Genomic DNA, 24262 nt, shown 5'->3' on the forward strand with positions numbered 1-24262 from the left:
TTCACCAATTATTACATTACTAAATGTTTAATCAACATGAATTTGTTGATTATCAACTGATACGGATGGAATGATTCTCTCACTCTCAGTAAGGAACTGCAAAATAGTTCTTCCACATGACATTTTTCTTTCAAAGAGTAATAATTTGCTCTGCTAATGGAAGGCTGCTATCCTGATGATGATCCAGTCCTGTCTGTCTGACCCAAGCTGTAAATAACCTCCAAGGCACACACACACAAACCCTCAAAGCCCTGGCACAAAGTACCTCAAGCCACGATACGCACGCACGCACGCACGCACGCACGCAAGTGTGCACACATGCAAATTACAGGATAGTTTACACATACTGTACAATATCCCTCCCTCCCCCCTCACACACGAGACCTTGCAAAAAATGTATCTCCGAGATCCTACACACACACATGCAAACCCACACACATGCACACATATATACACAAACACACTTTTACAAACATACAAACACAGACACACACACACACACACACACACACACACACACACACACACACACACACACACACACACACACACACACACACACACACACACACACACACACACACACACACACACACACACACACACACACAGCCCTCCTCTGTGTGTCTGCCTGTCTGCCCGCAAAGGTCTTTTTATGGGCTGGCTTAGCAGGACGGCTGGACTGACCACTGGACTGCACTGCACCATCTGTCCTTCCACGTGTCTCCAATAACTACTCTTCTCCTCAGCTGCCCTATACACTGGATCAGTGCTTCTCAAAAGTTTTAATTTAAAGGATCCCCAAACTCTGTGAGTTACAGACCTGTATTGGATCCATTTGGAATCCCCTGAGAGTCCCAGGACCCCACTTTGAGAGCTGCACTGGTCAACCATTCAACCGGGTTTACGGGTGTAAACCTTGTGACCAAAACTGTTGTAGTGTAAAAAAAGATCCTGTGTTCCAATGGAGCCAATGTAGTTATGCTTTAGTTACAAGCGCTTGTTAAGCAGGAAGGGATTCAGTGCATGTGCCAAGGACACTTCAACAAGACATGCTGCTACTGACAGAGCCATCATGACCTTTAACCACTTAAACCCCATATGTGGAACCGGAGTCCCTCAGGGCTCTATGCTAGTGTCTTTTCTGTTTTCTGTTATTCAAGCTCACAAGCTCACAACGAGACGCGTTGCGTTACGTTACGTTGTGAGCTTGTCGATCGCCTTTTTTCAGCGAAAGCTTTCCCCACAATACCGATGCTGGGGTCTAAGTGGTTAAACCTTTAACCTTTATTGGCCAGTTTCCCTGAACACAAGGCCTTCCAATTGTAATTGTTGGAGCGCCCGGCCAAGTCGGAGGCACCGTGGAGGCATCAAACCCCAGCTTTGAGGTTGTGTGGGAAATAAGTGGAAAACAACCAGTTTGTCGCGCGACAAAATATGAATTAGCCTTAGCCATCCTCTGTGGGTGGACTTAGTGCTAATCTGGACATCAACAAATATTGAGAGTATTCTAACATTCCCAAGGCCAAGCCCAGCACCAAGCAACAGGTTGTTTAGAGACTAGACGATGTCAGGGGAGTTTTGTTTATTTTTTGTCTACCCCCACCTACAGTAACCACGTACAACTCGAATTCAGCAGCCATTTCTGTCTCCATAGTAAATAGCTGTGGGCGAAGCTGCTTTTTTCAGCAGAAAGAAGGAAGCAATAGAAACCTGATGTGTAGCATCCGGCGCTTCATATATGGGTAAAGTATTTTGAGGCTGATATTTGAGTTTGTGACCTCCTCTCTAAAAATATTTTCCAAGGTTGAAAGCATGAGGGAATCTACATGCTATTGAAAATGGGGTGGGGGGGGGGAGGCTGAGACTAAATGTGTGCTACATGGAACATGTAATGTTTCCTCTTCACTCTTGCCAGTTGCCACCATCTGCAATTTGGGGGAAAGTTACTGTATTTTAATTAGTTACTTTACCAAGTTATAAATGTTTACGACAGTAGTTACTTTACTAAGTCGGTCTTTATTAATAAAAAGCAAGAAATCTTTTGTGTAATGAACTAACCATTTGGCACACAAGAAGACGTGAACATGTATTTCAAATAAATGACTCAGCTCTTTAACAATTAACAAAGAGTCATGTCAACTCAATTTGTGCATACTGCATAGCTTATAGTTTGCTCCAAAGAAATATATCAGTAGGAAACTTTTATCAGTTACAGAATATTAACAAATAACATATTAACTACATGTAATAAAACAAATGAAGACAAAAAAGCATTAAAATATCCACAGACACACAAAAACATTAAAAAGACGGAATCACCTTTCTTCTGATGCTCGGTTGGAACTACAGCAGATCGTCTTGGCCAAATGTTGTGCATGCCTAAATGCTGAGTTGCTGCCACGTAACTGGCTGATTTGAAATTTGCGTTAACGTGCAATTGGACAGGCGTACCTGATAAAGTGACCAGTGAGTGTGTAAATACTCATGTTAGAGAGTAACACGCCGGCCCAAAACCTGACCGTGTGTGCCTGGCCCCCCCTGTACGCCCTGTCAATTGCAGCCACTATAATTGTGGTCTGGACCTAGGAAGAGCAGGGAGAAGCTCTTCTAATCTTGTATAGTCCCTGGAGTGGACGCACTACACACCCTTTGCTGAGTCAGCACCTTGCTTATTGGGCGGGTGACTGCCTTTGTCTCAGCCTGTTAAAATGCTTTATGTAGTTTTACAGACATTTACAGTAAATACTCCCCCACTTTGCTCTGCTTGAAAGAATAGGCAAGTGCTAAAGCCATTTTCACTCCTTTCACTATGACAGTAATTTCACTTTCACCAGCTGACCCCATTCCTCTCATTATATATCTAACCTCCTCACTTAATGCTTTGTTGTTGATTTTTGCTTTTTAAAAGGCCCTTGTAAGCCTTTGTGACAGTTGAGATGAAGGACAATTCATTCTATGAATTCATCTGAAATACTTTCAACCTGGCGTTCCTATTTTGGGCATGTCATTATATAGGGAAACATTTATGAAAGGTCAAAATACTGGCTTAAGTGTTTAAAAGTAAAGGCATAATTTTAAAAAAATGATATCTCATACTGGAATGAAGTTCTACTTATCACCTCACAAAGGCAAAGTGTAGACCGTGGCTCGTTTTATTTCAAATGTTTATTAAAAGTCCCCATTCCACGTATTGGAAAGAACATAATGTGGCTGTGACTTCTAGTAAAAAACAAAATATGTTGGATGATTTTTGGAACTGGATATGTAAGATAATGTTGCAAGCACAGGGACCTGAGAGAGTAGATTGTTCCACACATGCAGCTTTCCATCGTATAATAACAGGTTCTCTCTGACAGTCAATCACCCCTCTAGTCTCCAGTGTGGCTTATGGAACCATACAGAAAGAGCTGCTTCTAAAAGAGCTGGTGTCAAGCCCCCAAAACATCCACAGAAATAAGAGAGGGCCTTCTGTTGGTGAGGAGGATACAGTCATAGTGAGGAGGATACAGTTGTCGAGTGAGGAGGGACTGAGGAAGACACAGTAGTCCAGTAAGGAGGATCCATTCGTACAGTGAGGCGGGTACAGTAGTGTTGTGGTCAGAAGCTGGTTGTCATGACCTGATGATGGTGCAATGTAACTACATTGCCTCTAATCTGGAAGCAGCAGTGGTGGATTTGTTACTTAAAAGTGTCATTATTATGTAGTACTCATTATGCAGAATGTCCCATTTCAAGTTTTCAAATGTATAAAAATGCTCACAATGAGCTCACAAGCTGATCTACAAGCATATCTACAAGCTCACAATGCGTCGCGATGCGACGCATTGTGAGCTTGTAGATCGGCTATTTTCAAATGGCCGAAATATATATAGGGCTGAAGTGGTTCATGTATATTTTGTAATGATAATCAGATTCTATAAAGTAACTAAAGTTTTAGATGAGATGTAATGGAGTAGAAGTAAAAGTATTTGTTATGGGAAAATACTCAAGTAAAGTACAAATACCTCAAAATTGTAATTGTAATTGTAATTGTTATTGTATAGTACAGTAATCCTATGTTTCCGTATGTCCTGTTATACTTCAGTCATCATGATATCAAAAGTATATCTCCAACATGCTATCCATTTAGCGCAAACAATGACATGTTCATTATTCAATCATTGTAAAACACACATTATCTCATGTTACGTTATCATCATTAGCTTTCATTTCAAGCAAGTTATCACTTTTTTTTATTTAGTAGTTGAAATTTAATTAAGGAACAAAGATCGTCAAATGCATCATATAGTACCACAAAGGAAAACTGTACAAAAACAAAATTGCAACTGCAACATTTGTCCCTCCTCATGTGAAGTTATAAAAGCCTTATAAAAGTTGTCGAGTTGACAGAAACTGAGATGTTGCGTCACTCACTCCTTCCCAGCGGTCATAATGTCGGCTGACAAAGCAGGGATTATAGAGGGAGCGTTATTTTACAGAAAGGAGGCAGGGAAAGCTGATATGTACGTGCATATTTCCATGTCTGCTGTGTGTGAACCAACATGCTACTGCTCGACCACACCGCAGACACTGCCAAGCAATTCAGGCAATTATATGGAAAGCATGTCTCTCTCTCTCTCTCTCTCTCTCTCCCCACTTCCTCCCCCATTCACTCTCACCCCCATACAGCCTGTCTCTCTCATCTTAATTCACCACAGATTTATGGAGCATGTTTCCCTCCTGCACAGAAACACACATGCACACACAGACACAGAAGGTCACATTCAGTGATAAAAGAAGTACTAGGATTTAGTAACAAAAAGTACAAAAGCATTGGTGTCGAAATATAAACTACCAAATATAAAAGTACTCATTATGCAGAATGGCCCATTTCACAATCAATAAAATTGGACTGTAATTAGTAATGCATTCATTAATGTGTTCATCACTTCAATGTTGCAGCTGGTAAAGGTGGAGCTGACTGTAATTGCTGCTGTGTAAATTTATAAAATAATAATAATCATTTATCCGTTAATGTATGTTTTGTAGTGATTATCAAGATCTGCAACGTAACTAGTTACTAACGTTTTTTTTGTATTACTCAAATAAAGTCAAAGTATCACAGAACTGTACTTAAGCACAGTAGTTGCGTAAAAGTACTTAGTTCCTTTCTACCATTGCTCACGTTCACATGAATGCTGACTGCCATTGAAAACAAACGTTATTTGTCGGGACAGAATGTTCCAAGAGTGTTCCCCTCCGTTCACTCTCTGCCTCTCCTCTACCATTCCATTGTGTCTGCTTTTCTCTACAAACGCTCCATGCGCTGGCTTGGCCTTCCTAGAGTGTGGTTTCTCTTGTTGGGCCTTTCAGCAGGGATTTGCTTGGCCCATGCTGTAAATGAGTACAATGAGCTGTGGAATAGTAGGAGACTGGGGTTCTCCTGGAGAGAACGTGTGTCTCCAGATTTAGCATGCCCAATATTGAATGCGGCAGGCACTTTGTCCTGCTGTCTATACTTGGATGATGTGACTCATTTTCATTTGGACACGTTCATAGAGGGCGTCACTCACACAGCACCTGTCTGTGGTGGTTATAGTGGGTGATGCAAGTGGTCAGAAAGTGTGTGTGTGTATTTGTGTGTATTGTGTGTGTGTGTGTGTGTGTGTGTGTGTGTGTGTGTGTGTGTGTGTGTGTGTGTGTGTGTGTGTGTGTGTGTGTGTGTGTGTGTGTGTGTGTGTGTGTGTGTGTGTGTGTGTGTGTGTGTGTGTGTGTGTGTGACACAGAGAGGGACACTTCCCAGACACTGCCTGGTTTGTGAATCATGGTTTTTATTGAATTCTACCATTTTTTTCCTTTAGCCCCTTTAGGTTTTAGTTCATCCGTTTGCGGCCGGCTTGTGTGGTGTGTGCACAGTGCATGCATTTGTGTCTCTGAGAGTGCATATGTGGTGTGTGTGTGTGTGTGTGTGTGTGTGTGTGTGTGTGTGTGTGTGTGTGTGTGTGTGTGTGTGTGTGTGTGCGTGCGTGTGTGCGCGTGCGCGTGTGTGTGTGTGTGTGTGTGTGTACGCGCATGTATGTGCACCATTGACCGTATATATAAACATCACTTTGTGTGTATTTGTGTGCGCAGGTCTAAATAGTGACTCAAGTTTCAGCTAATATCCAGGAAAACTGAAACCAGCTCTGTAATCCATATGTTAGTTGGCACCCATCAATAAGGCATGTTAGCTTGGACTATAGCAGTGTTTCATGTACATTTATAGGATTTTTCCACACATATGTCCCAAAGCAGACATCTTCTGCAGACATATAGGCAGACTTCTGGACAGAAATACCCATGAATGGAGGGATGAAAAAAGACACATGGCATGAGGAAAATTACGATGGTTTGAGTGGGGGAGAGGAGAGGAGATGCAGAGTAAAGGAGACAGACAGGGACAGAATGTTGTGTAATGTCATTGAGTCTGTCTGTCTATCTTTCTGTCTATCTATTATTTTCTTACGCTCTCCCTCCCTGTCTCTCTCCCTCTCTCTGTCTATCTCTCTTTCCCTTGAGGATTGTGTTTAACCACAAAACCACAGTCTCTCTAGCCCGCTGCCTGGTATTTACAGCGTTCTGTTTATTTACCTATGGCCAGAAGGCCTGTGAGATAGGGGGTGAAGTGAAAGGAGGGGTAGGGGAAATAAATGAACGGGCAGAGATTAAATAAGTATAGAGATGGGCTTGAGTAGGAGCGCCACGCAGGAAACAGGAGAAGGATGTGGTTGTGTGTTAGATAAAGATGTAGAAAAAGCAAATGAGAGACTGTATGGGATATATATGACTGTATAGGATAAGTGGTGATTTTGCCAGTCACAGTCAAAAGCAGACAGCCATAAGTGGGAGGGCATGAGGCATTCCGTAGAGTTATTGCGAACGCAGCGGAAGGAGGCGCGCCGAAGGCGTGCCTCCGCGCAAGTGGAGCTTACTATGAAACCGTGCTCGGGTTGTGTGTGTGTCTGTGTGCAGTATTGTGTGCACTGCCTGTGTGCAACCGCGCCCCCATGTGACTCACGCTCTAAATCCGTCTGCCCCTGGGTGACTAATTACACTCCTCTGAGAGAAATATAGCAGCTACAGTCAAAAATAACACATCTAAAAGCATCTACACAAGTTCATCTATTGGGATATCTAAGAATTCCATGTCATTTGTGCATATTTCAGGCCGGATGGCAAGTTGAAAACGCCTTAGTTTGAGGACAGTTTTAGATTTCTTCTTGCTAGCTATAGCTATGCTGTAACATGGGATTCCAAATGACTAATTTGCACTTTTAAGAAAAACAGAGCCAGATACAGTCAAATAAATATGATTTTTTTTGTGGGGGGCCAATTGTTATTTTCAAGCTGCGTTCGCGCGTCTTACTTGTGATGTCATAATCAAATTCTGATGCGTGACATCCTCTGTGTCTTTCAGGAAACTGTGGGACTCTAAGATAGCAGACTCGTCTTCAAGGTAAAAGGATTATTTTGGACATAATTGTCATGCTATCTATTACACACACTGACGATTATCCTACTTTCATAGTTATGATCATGATTGCAATGTTCACAAACCTCTCACAACCATTTGTTTCTTTTACCCATGTTCTACACCCACTGCCAACCCTGCACCCCACTCCACTCCAAACCAAAGACTGAGGTCAGTGTCCAGTAAGAAGGCTTACTGGGTGGAGAAGGTAACGTGTCAGGGTCTGGAAGTCACTCTGTCCCAGTGCCTATCGCAGCTGTCCCTCGCCAGGAGCGACGTACCCTGCCGGGGAGGCATGAGTGCAGTGGTGCGCTGTGTCCCCGGACCCCAGTTCACACGCTCCGGCAGACCCCCTGCACCACCCGCCGTGCAGGTAAAAAAAAAAATAGCCATAAAAAAGGCTCAGTTAGAAGAGCAGAATGGGTGTAGAGGTTGAGGAACAGGTAGAGAAAGGTGGAAATTAAATATTTAGTTTTCTATCATTTTTTTTGCTTTCCAGCCCTGATTAATTAGAGGAGTCAAGTGGGTTGATTGAGCGAAGTTATAGAAACAAGACTTTGATCTTAACTGTCTATCCTTATTGTCTCCTTGACCCTCCATCCCTCTCTCGATCTCCTCCCCCTGGCAGCCAGTTGTTCGTCTGAAGTCTGGGCCGCGGCTGGGTGAGGGCCGCGTGGAGGTGCTGAGGGAGGGGAAATGGGGGTCTATCTGTGACCACCTGTGGGACCTCGGTGCTGCCAGTGTTGTCTGCAGGGAGCTGGGCTTCGGAACAGCCAAAGAGGCCCTCACCAGGGCCCAGCTGGGGCAGGGTAACGAGATTTCACACTTGCATATGCATGCATGCACACACACACAAAATAAACTATAATGTATTGTTTTCTCCATCACACACCCACACAAACACACACACAAATTTGACATTCTGCACTCTCAGCGGTGGTCTTCTGGCTCTCAGTAAGCTTTAATTCCCGTGACCAAAGCTAGGTTATGGTCGGGGATTGGTTCTAGGCTATGGTTGGGGAAGTGTGTATGGCCCAGGCAGCAAAGCATGCAAACCTATCATTAGGCTTTGCCGCTTCCACTTTCCCAACTGATAGCATAATTTAATTCAGGAATATAATATCCCCGGTATGAAAAGAGTATGAATGTGAAGACATGGTAGGACTTGGTACCAGAGGCATAACACTGATCGTGGAGTGTTGAAAGGGGACAGTGGATCAGTGCCAGAGTTAGCCATGAGAGTGAATTTCAGATCTCTCCAGTTTAAACACACTTTATCAGGCTACGCACCACACAGCCCTCACAGGACCACAGCCGAGTGGACAAATAAACCAGACTGAAAATGTTTACAGCCCGCTCTCGGCTCCTATCCGAAAAGCCGATTGTTGTGGATTTCTACCCATGACCAATTAGACGAGTGTAAACTATGCTACCGTGTTCCAGTTCCAGTGACACTAAACAACTGCATGTGTCGTCGTCCAAATAAATCTGCTCTATTTGAAAAGTGAACAAAGCTTTGAAACCAAGATGTCAAGCAATCAGCCGGGAGCGTATTTGGCAAACCTGAGTGTTTGGACAGATTGTGACCATTTTGGTGCTATTTGTGGCCATGAGCATGTAGCCACTTAGCTGTCTAATAATTCTACATAAACATATTCCTAGACCCAACTTTCACACACTCTTTCTGTCCCTTGTGTTGTTTGCTCCCAGTACCTTGGCAGTACCTCTGTAACCACATTCATTTCCCCACCATTATTTCAATGCCCCAGCGAGCACAGAGTACGTCCTGTAAAGGTGGTCGCATTTCCTTCTCTCCGTTAGTCTTAAACAAGTGGCTCATGGAAACAATTTTGGTGTTGCTTTTTAGGGCTCTATAAAAGAAGGTGCTATGGTGCTATTATGTCTAAAAAAAGGACATGAGTTAATGTCAAGATGGAGGATTAGAGTGATTCAGAACTCTAGGCAAGCCTCACATTAGGTCTAGCTACTGACGCTGGGTGCACAAGATTAATGGAATTCCATTAATGGAGATCCACTTGCGTGCATAGAGCTGATGCTCTATCCGGAGCGACATGCAACAAATGCAAATGAAGAATAAAGCCAACAACGCGTCACGCTTATCAGTTGAAAATCAATCTTCGATGGGCGGCGCGGTCGTATAGCAAAGTGTTAATTTGCCGTAACAAAATGAACCCTAGTGTCCCTATTCTGGGCATGTGATAACAGGCGAACATGCATTCTGGCAAAAATAGGCAAAGCTCTAGCTAAAAGCTCACAACGCATTGTGTTGCGTAACTTGCGTTGCGACGTATTATGAGCTTATACAATTTTGCTATTTGATGTGGAAAGTATATAGCGTTTAAGGGGATAACCACTTGTACCCTATATACTTACTTTACTATACTAGTTGACCGGAGTCCACCAGTGCTCTATACTAGGTCTACACCTTTTTGCCCTCTACACACGTTATGAGCTTGTATATCTGCTTTTCTTTTTTCTTTTGCCAAATGTTCACCCCAGAAAAGGGATGCGAGGCTTCAAAGTTCAAGGTTGGGTCACCATCATTATAATGAAACAATTAATGGCAGGGTCAGCTGTAATTCCTAGACAATAATCCTTTGATCCTACAATGACCATGACAGAGAAAAGAAGCTAGTTCAGGAAGCAGGTACCACATGTACGGTATGTGGGTTTGCACAGAGCCACTGTACATGAAGACTATACTGCACATGAGAACAGTGAGAAAAGATGGCAAACGGACGCCACCGACCACAGTGACACATCCTTGATGACATCATTAGCTATTTGCGCCCCAAATTACAGGGCCCGGACCTGAGGGCCCTCGCACACAAATGCATGCAGGCAAACTCACATAGGCATTCAAGCTTTTTTCCGTAAATGGCAGCATCTATATTTGGCGTATTAACCGTACCCCTGATGTGCAGTGTGTAATATACAGTGTAATTTGGACAGAGAGCCCTATGCCCATGCTCTGTCCCACAGCCACATCACAGGGCCTGATCATGTCTGGCCTTTTAATCCCTCCCTGTGGTGACGCTGTGGGCCTCGGCTGCCAGGAGGGCCCCCATACCGTACTCTATGACACCGTTTCACAGGGTCGGGACCCATTTTTTGGTCGCGGACCCATTTTTATAGGTCTCGGGTAACTATATAAAAAAGAAATACGTTTCCTACATAAAAAATGTATACATTTAAAAAGATTCTGAAGAAAAACTGACATTGGGGTTTAACATTTAACCACTTAAACCCCAGCGTCCGAATTCTGCCAAAAACCTTAGCAGAAATAGCATATCGACAAGCTCACAACGCGTCGCAAAGCGAATGGACATTTTCAGCGATGACATTTAATGTAGAGCAAAAACAGAAAATACACTAGTATAGAGCCCTGAGGGACTCCGGTCAACCATATACTGTAGGGTTTAAGTGGTTAAAAAAAATCAAAGAAATGTCCATACATTTTCAAAAATTAAAACAAATGGTGAACATAGACAGTCCATTTTCTCTATTTTTTAAATAGGGCTTCATAATGTATTTTTGTAAGTTTGGATCCCGGGGAGATGCAAACATTTATCTTTTGGGCCTCGAGCTGAAAAGTTTGGGAACCCTTGTTCTATGACCAACCACTTCAGCAACTTCCATGTGTGTAAATGTACTGTAAAGGCAACTCCGCACCAAACAGACTCGTCCAGACTATTGCAGACTACTCCAGACTGCAACAGACTGGTATTCGGTTGGCAAAAGTTACCATTTAAGTCTGTCAGCCGACTGGCCATTCATGTGCTAATTTGACTTTTAGCGTGCCAGCGTTGCCAGGTCTGCTTATTATAAGCGACTTTGGGCTTGTTTCCCTGCAAAGCCACTTAGGGATGTTCCCAGCGTTTTTTCTTCACTGACGTGCAGTGGTGTAAAGTAACTAGTACATTTACTCAAGTACAGTACTTAAGTACAATTTTGAGGTACTTTTACTTTACTGGAGTATTTCCAATTGTCTATACTTGTACTCCACAACAATTATTTGAAATGTTTAGTTACTAGTTACTTTGCAGATATAAATCATTATGAAACATACATTAACCACTTTAGCCCTATTTTGTACCTATAAGCTATTTGAAAATAGCAGATCTACAAGCTCACAACGTGTTGCGATGCATGCGTTCTGAGCTTGTAGATCTGCTATTTTCAAACATTTTTGTACTTTTACTTTTGGTACTTTAAGTACATTTTTATACCAATACTTTAGTACTTTTACTCAAGTAAATGTTGAATTCCGGACTTTTACTTGTAACAGACTCAGAGTACATCTATTGCATTCAAGCCTGGAATTTCGTCATTTTAGGGGCAAGGCCACTTGGCCTTTGGTGTTGTAATTTTTTGGAGGGCACAAAGGCCCTGCCCGGCCTTCCTGCCAGGGCAGGAAGGCCATCCAAAAAAATAATAACGATTTTTAAGTCCAAAAATGATTTTTAAGTCCACGGAAATAATGCATTTAACTTGAAGGTTAAGGATGATTGTATTTTAATATATTATAAGAATAGTATAACTATCTGTGAAATATTACCCATTTATTTCACAAAATAATGTGTTGGCAAATGACCAATATTTAGTTATATAGGTCTCAATATGTCACATTCAGCCCTGGACTTCACTGACTGAAGTAGGGGTCACATTAATCACATTAGATTCACAGAATGTATTTTACCCACAAGTTATTTTCATTCAAATGAAATGTGAATGAACTTGCACTAATAATGACTTTAGTTGATTTTTCACTCTTTAAAATATAGTATTTCTTAATTATTAATAATTACTGCTTGTAGATTGGCTATTTTCACGATTTTAAATTGTTTTTAAATAATAATAAAAAAGGAACATACAAGATTTCCACCCGACAGCCATAATATATAGCCAATATATGGTTCTGTATCAGTATATGAGTCCGTTTTTGAAGATTTCATTCTAATTGGCTACTATGCCTGAATATGAATTTCATGAGCCTGGGTAGGTCACCCTGGCTTGGCGGAGATATGCCCTGTAGCACACTCCGCACAGCAGCAGCAGGTGAAAGCAATTCACTTAATTGCTCGTTCTCTCTCCCTCTTTCCGTCTCCTCAATCTCTCGCTCGCTCTTTCTCTCTCAATCTTTCACTCTCCCTTTTTTCTCTCCCTCTGCTGCTTTTTCTCTCTCTCTCTCTCTCTCTCCCTCTGCTGCTTTTTCTCTCTCTCTCTCTCTCTCTCCCTCTGCTGCTTTTTCTCTCTCTCTCTCTCTCTCTCTCTCTCTCTCTCTCTCTCTCTCTCTCTCTCTCTCTCTCTCTCTCTCTCTCTCGAGCCTATTCATGCAATGCTTGAACTCCCACTCAGAAGGACATGTTTACATACTTGCGCATTACATATTTATACATAAACACGGATGCATGTGACTCCGTCACTGGACAAATTTACACACCTGCTCCCAATCACCACAGCGCAAAAGTAGGGCAAATCAATCAATCTCTCTCTCTCTGGGAGCAACAACAAGAAACAGTGAATGTAGGTTTTCATAGACATGGTCGCTTGTTTCTCTCACATAATCTGGCAACACCGACAGCCCTCTGTTGTCACTGCCACTGCGCTACCAGTCGGCTAAAAAGCTGAACATGTTCGGTCGGCTCTGGGTCGGCCGAAAAGGTCCCGACGGACCCCCCGACGGACCCCTAACCGACTGGCCGACGCTTCCCGAAGCCAATTCGGCCCAAAATCGGGCCGACTCAGATTGGTCTGGAGAGGGCTTAAGTCTACTTACTGTACATGCTTGTTTAGTGTCTTACCACCAGGCAGCACATGAGTGAAAGTCTTCCCTCTCTGTAGGTACTGGCCCCGTCCATATGAACAGTGTGCAGTGTACAGGCCGGGAGAGGTCCATCATGGAGTGTGGTTTCCGCGCGGTTCCTTTATACACCTGCAAGCACAGCCAGGATGTAGCAGTTCGCTGCAACGTTCCCAACACAGGCCTCCAGACCACGGTGAGACACAAGGGCACAGTAAAACTCCTCAGTATCAATTTAACTCACTTATACTCAGTCACAAGTGTATAAATGAACACTGGTGATATCACTGTGCAAGACACTTACATATATTCTTCTTACACAGAAACATGCACAGCACACACACAACAGTTTCCAGTTTCTTCTTTTCCACTCTGTAGATCTCCAGACAAGTGCACAATGTATTCATTTTTATATCATTTGGGTCAACAAAAGGTGCAGGAAATCAGATGGCATAATAATGAATGAATGATCTATGCTGGCTGGCTACAACCTCTGACAGAGGGGGAGGGGCGCGCATGTTTACACTTGGATATACTGCACCAGATGTCCATGTATGTTATATACTGTATAAAACATTGTTTTAAAGTATGTTAAGTGATTATGCAATGCTTTTGAGTAAACTGCACATGCACTGACACACATTACACACACGCAAATGGCATCTCTTCATAGCACTGTTTCCCCATCGCATTCCCCATCAGGTGCGGCTGGCAGGAGGAAGGGAGCCGGGGGAGGGCCGCGTGGAGGTACTGATGGAGGTGGGAGGAGCGAAGCGCTGGGGGTCCGTCTGCAGTGAGAACTGGGGCATCAACGAGGCCATGGTGGTCTGTCGACAGCTGGGATTCGGATTTGCTTCCAGAGCTCACCAGGTGAGGGGTGGGGGAGGGGTGCAAGCGACGACCAAGATATGGCTACCATGCAGACACATCTTGATCATTCGTTCTCATGATTAGCAGTGAGCAGTTATTTAAACAGTTTAGATTGTTTAGACTGGTGCTATAGGTTCTTGGTTTTTCTGCGTTTCTGGTTTACTCTGCATTCTATGTATGTGATTATCTAGTTTATTGTAAGTCACTCTGGATAAGAGCCTCTGCTAAATGCCTAAATAGTAAATGGTAATTGTAGTGGTGGGAGGTGAAGAAAATGGGGTATAAATAGAATTGAAATAGTTTTAACCATGGGGTTTCTCACTTGTTTTCTCTGAACTTTCCCATCAATTATTCATATTGTCAGGGTTCCATTTGTTAAAAATATAAATAAAAAACAGAGAGGGGACATCTTCTCAACCACTTATGCCCATATATACTTCTTTATATGACAATTTGCACAAAAAAACCCCCCCCCCCAATATTCCTCAACTGGAAGTAACAAGATTAGACAACTCTTGTTCTAGATAATTGAAGGTTGGAATCAAAACTCACACCCAGGTCATGGGCTGCATGTTTGACACTGGAGTTTATTGCTTCAGAATCAACAATATTATCATATTGTTGGTTTCTGTCAGCTTTTTCCCTTTGTTCTACCTCCATTGGCCATTCTCTCTCTCTTCCCCTCTGTTGCTTTCTCTCAGCGCTGCTGTTTGTGTGTCTCTGCTGTGTTATTACCGAGGCCTGAGGTAATTACAGGCTTCTCAAAGTCCACTTCCAGCAGAACCAAAATAAAAAAGGGAAAGCGAGGCGAGGAGAGACGGGGGGAAAGGAAGACATTTGGCGAGCAAACAATCTCAAAATAGACAGTGTGCTTGGAAAGGGCAGTGTGAGAGTATTGTATAATGTGACTGTATGCCTTGAGGGGGAGTTCTTGGGGACCTTTCACTGGGAATTTTAAAATGTTGAGATGGTTCAAGATTACTTTATGTGTCTCTTAGGGACATTTGTCTTGGACATAGGCTGCCACATGAAAATACACACAATTATATTGCATAACAGACATGAAGTGCATTAAACAAATAAATATAAGTGCATTCAAGTACATGTACTTTAGCAGACCCTCATTTAACACCTTCCTTGTTTAGGAGATTCACTTAAAGGGATGAAAGAGTGTTTAGACCTATTTAGGTATATCTTTTCCTGTATTTAAATGGAACCTGATGGGAGAATTTCATATTCTCGGTACAGGACATAGGAAGGGGCAGCGATAATTTCCTTGCCTGTTTAACTAATGTCTTCTCGAGCATTTGGACAAATAGTGATCATTAGCACTTAACCACTTTTAACCTGGCATCTCTATTTTGGGCATGTCATTAAAGGTTCAAATTGTCAAAAATGTTCAGAAAATAAGTTTTCACCTTCACCTCCTGCATTGAAGTCCAGAGACTTCAATGCAGTTTCCAACATCAGCCTGAATGTGTCGGTGTCTTTCCGTGCAGGAGACTTGGTACTGGCCTGGCAATGCAGATGCTGCTGATCTGGTTCTTAGTGGAACCCACTGCATCGGTACGGAGATGTCTATCCAACAGTGTCGCCGAAATACCAACCTCTACTGCCCCAGAGGAGGAGAGGGCAAAGCCGCCGGAGTCACCTGTGTGGAGAGTGAGTGTTGTGTTCACAGTTTACACACGTGTGCGGGTGTGCACCCACTCATTTACCTTTCTCCCAGCATGTCCTTTTTTGTGGTCAGTGAAGTCTCCGCTTCAGAAGATCCAAAGTGAAGGGAACATTCACGTTTATTATACATGTTCAGCAAACATTTTTTTACTTAACATTTTTGTGTATTATACAATGGTCGATCCCATGAACCCTAGAGCAGATCTCAACCTGTTATTGGAAATGCAGCTGGTAATGATGTCCACACTCATAAACTCAACAGGAGAAAATAAGTTAAACAAGCAGACAAGTTGTGGCTCAGGGGGTAGAGTGGCCGTCTTGGAATTGGAAGGTTTGATCCTGGTTTGATCCCCTGGCTTTGCATGTTGAAGTGTCGTTGAGCAAGACACTGAGCCCCTAACTGCTCCCAATGAGAATGTTGTTGCCTGGCATAGTTTCCTCCACCGTCAGTGTGTGAATGTAATGCACATTGTAAAGCGCTATGGAGAAAGGCGCTACAGAAATGCACCATGTACCATTTATATTCATATCTGTCACATGCATATCTGTCGTGCAGTGAAGGGTAATTCTTACACTCTCATAGTACAGTACTTTGTAATCCTGAACCCCTTCAACATGATGCAGCTCTTTAAAGGCATCTAGAGATCCTTAATGCATAAACAAAAACATATTCATGCCTACTGTAATTATCTCTTTTTCTTATAAATATTATATAAAAGTGGTTAGATAACTTGTACAGATATTGGCTCTCTGTGTAAACCCCCGATCCCTTGACCTCTTGCAGCTGCCCCTGACCTCGTCTTGGACGCCCAGCTGGTCCAGGAGTCTGCCTACTTGGAGGACCGGCCCCTCCACCTGCTGACCTGCGCCAACGAGGAGAACTGCCTGTCCTCGTCCGCCGCCAGGATGAACTGGCCCTACGGCCACCGCCGCCTGCTGCGCTTCTCGTCCCGCATCATGAACATGGGCCGCGCCGACTTCAGACCCAGGGCCACTAGAGAGAGCTGGACATGGCACCAATGTCACAGGTACAGACCCAGGGACGGGGGTACGAAGATAAGCGGTGGGGGACACGTTCAAGACATTATTTGTCCAAAGTCCGAAAATGTGTCTATTGTTGGCTAATACAGTGTGTGTTGTTGAACATATAACCGCAACATCCCTGGTTAGATTCCCCCATTGCATTTCACCGCAATCATCATTCCTGTCCTGTCATCGTTGTCCTACAGCATCTAAATACAAAAAAACGGCAATGAAATAATAAATAATATAAAGAAGTTGTAGAATGACATGAAACACATACATGTAAAAAAAAAGGCCTAATATTCACAAGACACATTAAATGAAATGGAGACATCAAATGAACAATTGAAAGTGCAGGAAGCGACCAAGGAGACGGGGGTGGTGTGGGTTGGGGATTTGGTTCCAGACGAGTAGGTTTACAGTATGTTGGAGAAATTAGAACTTCAGTCTGTTTAGATTTGACTTGGTTACAGCTGAGTAGGTTTACAGTATGTCGGACTGTTTGATTTAGCGTGTGGTTACACTGAACCTGGCGTTGTTAAAAGTCAAAGTCAAAAGTTTAAAGGGTTTCATCCTAAAATGCCATAGATCCACTTTGGGAAAGATCGCTTACCGACATTCATCAATCAATGTTCAGCAGCACAGATGATTATATTGTCAAACATAAGGCCAACTGTGACTATTTTGTAAGCAAAGATTTACAGATGACTCATAAAGTAGCTTTACTGGTAACCCAGAATTAGCTTTCATGTCAGACATTATTTTTTGTAAGAGTAGGCACTAGGCATCTATTTATTTCAAATGGTGGATATTATTAGACTAAATGTGGGCTCTTGAATGTACTGTAATGTTCTTTGGTTAGTATATAGTGGGTTAACCATTTTCAAACCGGCGTCCCCATTTTGGGCATGTCAATACAGGAAAGATTTTCTAAATGTTTTAATTTCCCCCAAAAAAGTCAAGCTCAAAATGCGTCACTAAGCGATATGTTGTGAGCGTGTTGATTGGCTAAGTATACAGTATAGGGCTTAAGTGGTTAACAGCATAGGGAAAGTACATTGCCATACATGAGGAGATCTGTACGGTATGTAATCAAACTGCCGACATACAAATGTCTGCAATTCAACTGAGATAAATTGGTCCCCTCATCCACCAAAAACAACGGCTTACAATAAACCTTCTTTTTGCTGGTCACCCAGTTGTTACCGTCATCACAGCCATGACAGCATGGGCTCAAACTGGTGTGGCTGCTCTTATCTCAGTGGTTCTGTGGTTCTGCGTCCCAAAAGGAGGGAGGCAGAGTTCAGTGCTCAGAGCTCTCCCTCCCCACAACGCACTCGCAACCTCCTTAAACAAATACACGGTTCGACATTCACTTTATTGCTGCCCATGTCTATCTGACGCCCTCGCAACGTTAACAAGAATTATGGCTGTCATATTTAGACATATTCTGGGCTTTTGTTTGTTTTGGGGCTAGAGTCAATTGTTATTCTCTGGGAATCATTCAAGAAAAACAAGAAAAGGAACAGTAAAACAGTCATAACTACTGTATAGTGATTCAGTCACTGGGGAATATTGGGTTACTTTGACCACTTTTTTTTCGGTCACATGCTTTCACTTCCTTTCCCTCTCATCCTTTTACTACCCATCTTCATCTTTCATCTCTCCATCTTTATCGCTTTGCTCTCTGCTCTTCTCTCTCTGCTACACTCCTCATACTCATCCCACCCTGTCCTGTCCTATCCTATCCCACCCTGTTCTGTCCTGTCCAGTCCTGTCCAGTCCTGTCCCATCTCATCCTATCTTGTCATTTCGTCTTAGGCATTACCACAGTATTGAGGTCTTCACCCATTATGACCTTCTAACCTTGAATGGAACCAAGGTGGCTGAAGGCCACAAAGCCAGTTTCTGTCTAGAGGATACCTACTGCCCTGATGGTAAATGTTCATTCAATTATTATTATTTGATCTATCCTTTATTTATCTGAAGAGTGATTTGAACCACAAAGGCACAGAAAACAAAACATAAAATATTACCCATCAATTTGATCTTTTAGTGATTAGCTAAATCACACCTTTCCAATGTGTTGTTGTTTGGACTTCTAGGACTAAGTAAGAGGTTTACCTGCTACAACATGGGTGAGCAGGGCATCTCAGTGGGCTGCTGGGATACCTATCGCCATGACATTGACTGCCAGTGGGTCGACATCACTGACATACGCCCCGGTGAATACATCTTCCAGGTAAGGTGGTGGGGGTTAAAGTCTGATTTGCTGTATGACAGTCTGACATGTTGTGAGCGTGTAGATGTGCAATTTTCAGCACATGACACCGTCGTACAACAGAGTATAAATTAACCACTTAAGCCCTATATACTTCATCACGACAAATAGTGAGAAATAGCCGATCTACAAGTTCACAGCTCAGCTTGTACATCTTCTAGTTTTTGGAAATGTAAATTTTTTACACTTTGCCTACAATAGTGACTCCAGGATTAATGTGGCTAAGCTTAATTAGTGAATCCTCATACAATAGCAACAATGCATTTGAAACCAAAATGAATTCCTCAAAGTAAATTCTGAAGTCAGCCATGTCTTAATAGGTATTTAGTTAAAGTGCTGCTTATTCTGTCACAAGCCACTTAACAAAAAACTTAAAGATAAGAAGTTAAATAAATAAACTCCTCATGGTGAAATAACGTCCACTATTTCAGAAGGGCGACTGCATCGTAAATTAACCGTGAAATGCTTTTAAAGCCAAGAAGGGGTGAAAAAATAGCAAAAGCAAAGGTTAGCGTTGCACCATTTTGAAGCGTACACAAGATAAAAATGATAGAGACTGTAATTTCAGCTAAATGGGTCTTGGCTGGGCCTGCAGGCGTATACGTGTATGTACAGTATGTAGTTTACGGGTGTGTGCATATTTAAGAACAGGGGATTTAACCTGCATTTATAGAGAAAGTAGACCTACCATTAGTCCAGCAGTTCAGAGAAAGGGCTGACTTATTGACAGTGGAAAGAAACCTGTCAGCATTTCCCAGTCATATAGAACAGTGGTTCTCATATTTTCATGCCAAGGACCCCCAAATTGATTGATATTTGCCTGCAGACCCCCATCTGAAAAGATTTTGTGCCAGGGACCCCCATAACAGAAGATCTGGGTTGTTAAAAGTAAAACCTTTTTTTGTTCTTCACTTTTTCAAATCTTTCAAACATAGTCAATCTACTGTACAGTACAAGCTCACAACTTCAGCTATTCAAAAATAGCCAATCTGCAAGCACACCATGAGCTTGTAGATCGTCTCTTTTCGAATAGCTGCAGTATAAAATAGTTAAAATGCTTAAACTGATTTTGATGACATAGAATGCACGTGGAAGGGTTTGTTAGAGATGCTCAGGTTGGCTGCTCAGTGGTTGAAATGTCCACTCTGCTTCTCATCACTGCTGCTCTATTTCACTCTGCTCAAATACACCACATCTGCTGTGTCACAAAGCTGTCCCCTCTCCACCCGAACGCTTTGGTCTATTTGTGTTCTGATAATACGATGATGGCTCACCACCCCTCATAACTTTATATACACAACGGTTTATGCAGTATATTTAGAAGTTTTATTTAGGTCGGTGTGTGTGTGTGTGTGTGTGTGTGTGTGTGTGTGTGTGTGTGTGTGTGTGTGTGTGTGTGTGTGTGTGCGTGCGTATGTGCGTACGTGCAAATGTCTGTGTGCTCTGCAAGAATGTACCTCTCAGTGCTAAGTTAATTAGCATTGAGGATTTTGCAGGGTACATGTGCATTTGCATGCACGTGCATATAAGTACACAAAGTTCTTGTGTGAGCGGTCCATTAGGACTATATAGGGCCCCAGTGAAACATGCTGAGTCACGTCCCATGAGACAATCACATGCATGTCAGAAACCAGTGATCCCTTGTTGCCATGGCAACCGTGGCTCCGGCACCCTTTTGTGGTTGAGATGGAAAATGTGGTGCAACAGTAGTTAAGTTGGTCATAAATTTGTGTTAGAAGTGTGTGATTGAGGGGAGGGAGTGTGCATGTCTCTCGTGCAAACTGGGCGTCTCTTTTGTCTCCATGCCGAGAGACGCGGGTGGCAGCCATTTTTAGGACCAGTGCATTTAAACCAGTGAGTCACGTCCACCTCAAGCTTGATTGCCCCTGATTGCGCCGTCATTTAAACATCAGCGACGCAAGTTCACGCAACCTCAGAGCGTTTTTATATGACAGTGACAACCTTTCATTGTACTGTAAAAGAGACTGCAGGCCCTTTGTTTCAGATTATTGCCTGAAATTTTAATGGGCATCTACTGGGACCAAGTTAATATTGTGCTTTTAACACCGGGACAATAAAACTAAGCGCCAAAATTATTGGGGCCCTCTAAACACACTGTGTTGACCGACACAAATTGGCCAGAAAACATGAAATGAAAAAAAGAAAAATGATAATTATGAATATTTTAACGACTTAACTCTCTCTCTCTATAAATATGACCAAAACCGCAGAATTCATATGGTATATAAAATGAAGTACAGTAGCTTTATTGAAAATGTGGTCAGGTTATCTGTTTGATGTGTGTATCAGGAAAAATCATGTACATCTGTTTTTTTTATATATATACGACAGACAGACAGGGTGGAAAACAAGCAAACATAGCAACCAACCATCAACCATGACTACGTTGTAATCATAGGCTGGAACAAAAGAAAACTGTCCCCCAACCCCCCACGTCTCTCTAGGAGAAATGATAAGATTAGAAAGTGATGTCATGTCATGTCATGTCATTCCAGAACCCCCTCCCCCCCCCAACACGCACACAAATTTTAAACAGGAGCAACCCATGCTGTGGCTTCTCAGCTTGTCCCACTGCTAGCTGGTTTGTCACTTGTAATTCAGAGGGACTGTTTAGAATCTAGCCAAGGTCAAAGGTACATTCTCCATCAGTGAGCTCTGTTGATTGTTAATTCCAGGTTTGTGGAGGACCATATTGAGCACCTGTTTCTGAACAAAATAAAAGAGAAATAAATTAACTAACTTCTCAGTCATGAAAATTATATGAATCATCGTAGTAATCGTTCTTTATTATCATTTATATAATCATTTATTGTTCATGTAAATTGCATACATTGGAATTGGAAAAAAGGTGTGTGCAAGACAATTGATCTATGCACCGTGTGTCTAACGTCTTATGCGTCTATGCAGGTGGAGGTGAACCCTTCCTTGGACATGGCCGAGTCAGATTTCCATAACAATGTGGTGCGATGCCGGTGCAAATACGACGGAGCACGAGTCTTCATGTTCGGCTGCCACGCAGGTATAAATACTCCTTCATGTCTGAAAACCTATGTCATCTATGTTTCTTAACCACTCCAAATTCCACCCTGTGTCTTGTCTGCTCAGCTGAACCTCTCCTTCCATTATCTCTCTCCATCCACTCCATCAGGTGATGCTTACAGCCCTGAGGTGGAGGACCTGTTTGAGCACCAGCGTCAGATCTCCAATAACTTCCTCTGAAGGAAAAACACTTGAGTCAGAACTCAGAGCAACTTAACACCTGAACATCCCCTCGTCACACCTCAGCCAATCAGGAGGAAGTACTTTCAAGCACAAGGAATATTCCAAGAAAGGAGGAACATCAAAAAGACTTTCATAAAGCGTCTGCCTTGTCCTGCTTTGAACATTCTATAACAGTAGATGGGGAAAAAATGGGGTTGACCGGGATCACGGTGGGGAAAGGGGAACGAAAACGGGAAGGACACTGAGGGATTTCATGAATACGTTTTAAAACACAGATCCCCCAATCGCAAGATCAGATTACAACCATCTACTGTTTCTGTTAGAAAGATTCGGAGAGAGGGATGATGTATGTAGAAATAGGAGACAAATAAACAAAGGCGACGGACCACAAAAGGACTTACGGGAAGTGGTCAAAATCATCGGACGTCACCATGGTAACAAAAGCTAGAGTAGTTTACAGTTTAGAATGTTTTATTTTTTATTTTATTTTTTATTTCTGAACCCTGTTTTAATTTCCCTTGATTCATATGTAACCACAGTTATAAAGTAACAACATGAAGGCACATGAGTACAATACAATACAAGCCCTATGTTTACAGTACATGCCATCCATGGAAAGCTTCATTTATACGCCATTGCACGACAAGTGTCGCTTGCCAGCAAGAAAAGGTTTCGGCAAGCGTTGTACTACGGAGTATAAATTAGGTTAAATAAAGACACTTTCTAGTAGCAGACTGTACACAAAATCTCAGTTTCACTTCGCTTTCACTGTTCATAATTACAAATGCAGTACTGTATTTACTGTAAGGAAAACTGTGTGCTTTATTTTTTAAAGTATTGAGACTTGATAGTGTTTCATGGTGCTACTTTGCTTTATTTGAATAAATATTGTAATGTATTGCAAATGTATTGTCATGTACAGTTTTATATTACCTCTTTAGGTCAATAATTTATACGGAATTTCATGTACATCTTTGACTTGATACATAGCTGTGTTTTGTACTGTTAATTTTATTATGGCAAATATTTGTTTTGTTCTTTATCTGTCAAACATCGACAATTTTAGATGAGATCTGGTTGTACCACAGTGTTGAGCCTTCAACACTACTTTGCAATGGTAGAGAAAGAATAAACATCAGATTGTCAAACTATATTATATTTGGGGCATGTTATTTGACTGTATAGTTTTTGAGGTAGGACTGTACCGAGTGGTTTCTTCAGTCACTCTTTTTGAAAGAGAAATAGCATTGGGAAAAGTGAATTCAACTGAACAGTGACATTAACTGCTACAGGATATGGTGGACAGTCTAATGCTATCAAGATCATTTTCTCTTTAAATTGTAGCACATTTCTACTGGCTTCAAATGGTTCAAAAGGCCATGTAGTCAGGGGATATTAGCAGAAAGATTTCCAATCTTGGAATAAATTCCTTACGGCCATAGCCATCCTTGTCCAGGTATACTTTTTGTGTAAAAAGCCCATTGAGATTGGGCTGTTTTTAGCCCAAGGAGTGGTTTTGGTGCAAAACAAATGCTTGCAATGGATTCAGAATCATAAAAACACCCTAGTTTGACCCCTCACATGCTACTTAAAACAGAATTAAATTTTGATTTTCTTTTTTGCCCTGCATGGAAATGCAGGGAAATGGTGGGTACCCCAACATTCAGCAGCTGTCAAAAATTCTCCTAGGGAAACTGAATTTCAGTCTTTGTGAGATGTGTTACTAGACACCTTTACAAACACATTGGTGAAGATTTTTTTTGGTAAGGAATTTATTCCAAGATTGGAAATCTTTCTGCTAATATCCCCTGACTAATGGTCTTCACCAGCAACTCGCTTCCCCATCCTTTCC

General features: G+C 42.3%; 1 protein-coding gene across 1 annotated transcript in view; it reads left to right on the forward strand.

Moving 5' to 3' along the window:
• The window catches only part of LOC308101209 (lysyl oxidase homolog 4-like), a 31116-nt gene extending 7555 nt beyond the window's left edge, over nucleotides 1-23561 (forward strand). Inside the window, exons 5-15 of the mRNA XM_080450593.1 lie at nucleotides 7439-7477; nucleotides 7658-7865; nucleotides 8121-8301; nucleotides 13358-13512; nucleotides 14019-14186; nucleotides 15686-15848; nucleotides 16648-16891; nucleotides 18708-18823; nucleotides 18992-19128; nucleotides 22096-22207; nucleotides 22337-23561. Coding sequence (XP_080306719.1) covers nucleotides 7439-7477; nucleotides 7658-7865; nucleotides 8121-8301; nucleotides 13358-13512; nucleotides 14019-14186; nucleotides 15686-15848; nucleotides 16648-16891; nucleotides 18708-18823; nucleotides 18992-19128; nucleotides 22096-22207; nucleotides 22337-22407 — 1594 coding nt within the window. The 3' untranslated portion in view covers nucleotides 22408-23561. The remainder of the gene's footprint in view (nucleotides 1-7438; nucleotides 7478-7657; nucleotides 7866-8120; nucleotides 8302-13357; nucleotides 13513-14018; nucleotides 14187-15685; nucleotides 15849-16647; nucleotides 16892-18707; nucleotides 18824-18991; nucleotides 19129-22095; nucleotides 22208-22336) is intronic.
• The last annotated feature ends 701 nt before the right edge of the window (nucleotides 23562-24262 follow it).

The sequence above is a fragment of the Gymnoscopelus braueri genome (genome assembly GCF_963280865.1).
Source record: "Gymnoscopelus braueri genome assembly, chromosome: 2".
NCBI lineage: Eukaryota > Metazoa > Chordata > Actinopteri > Myctophiformes > Myctophidae > Gymnoscopelus > Gymnoscopelus braueri.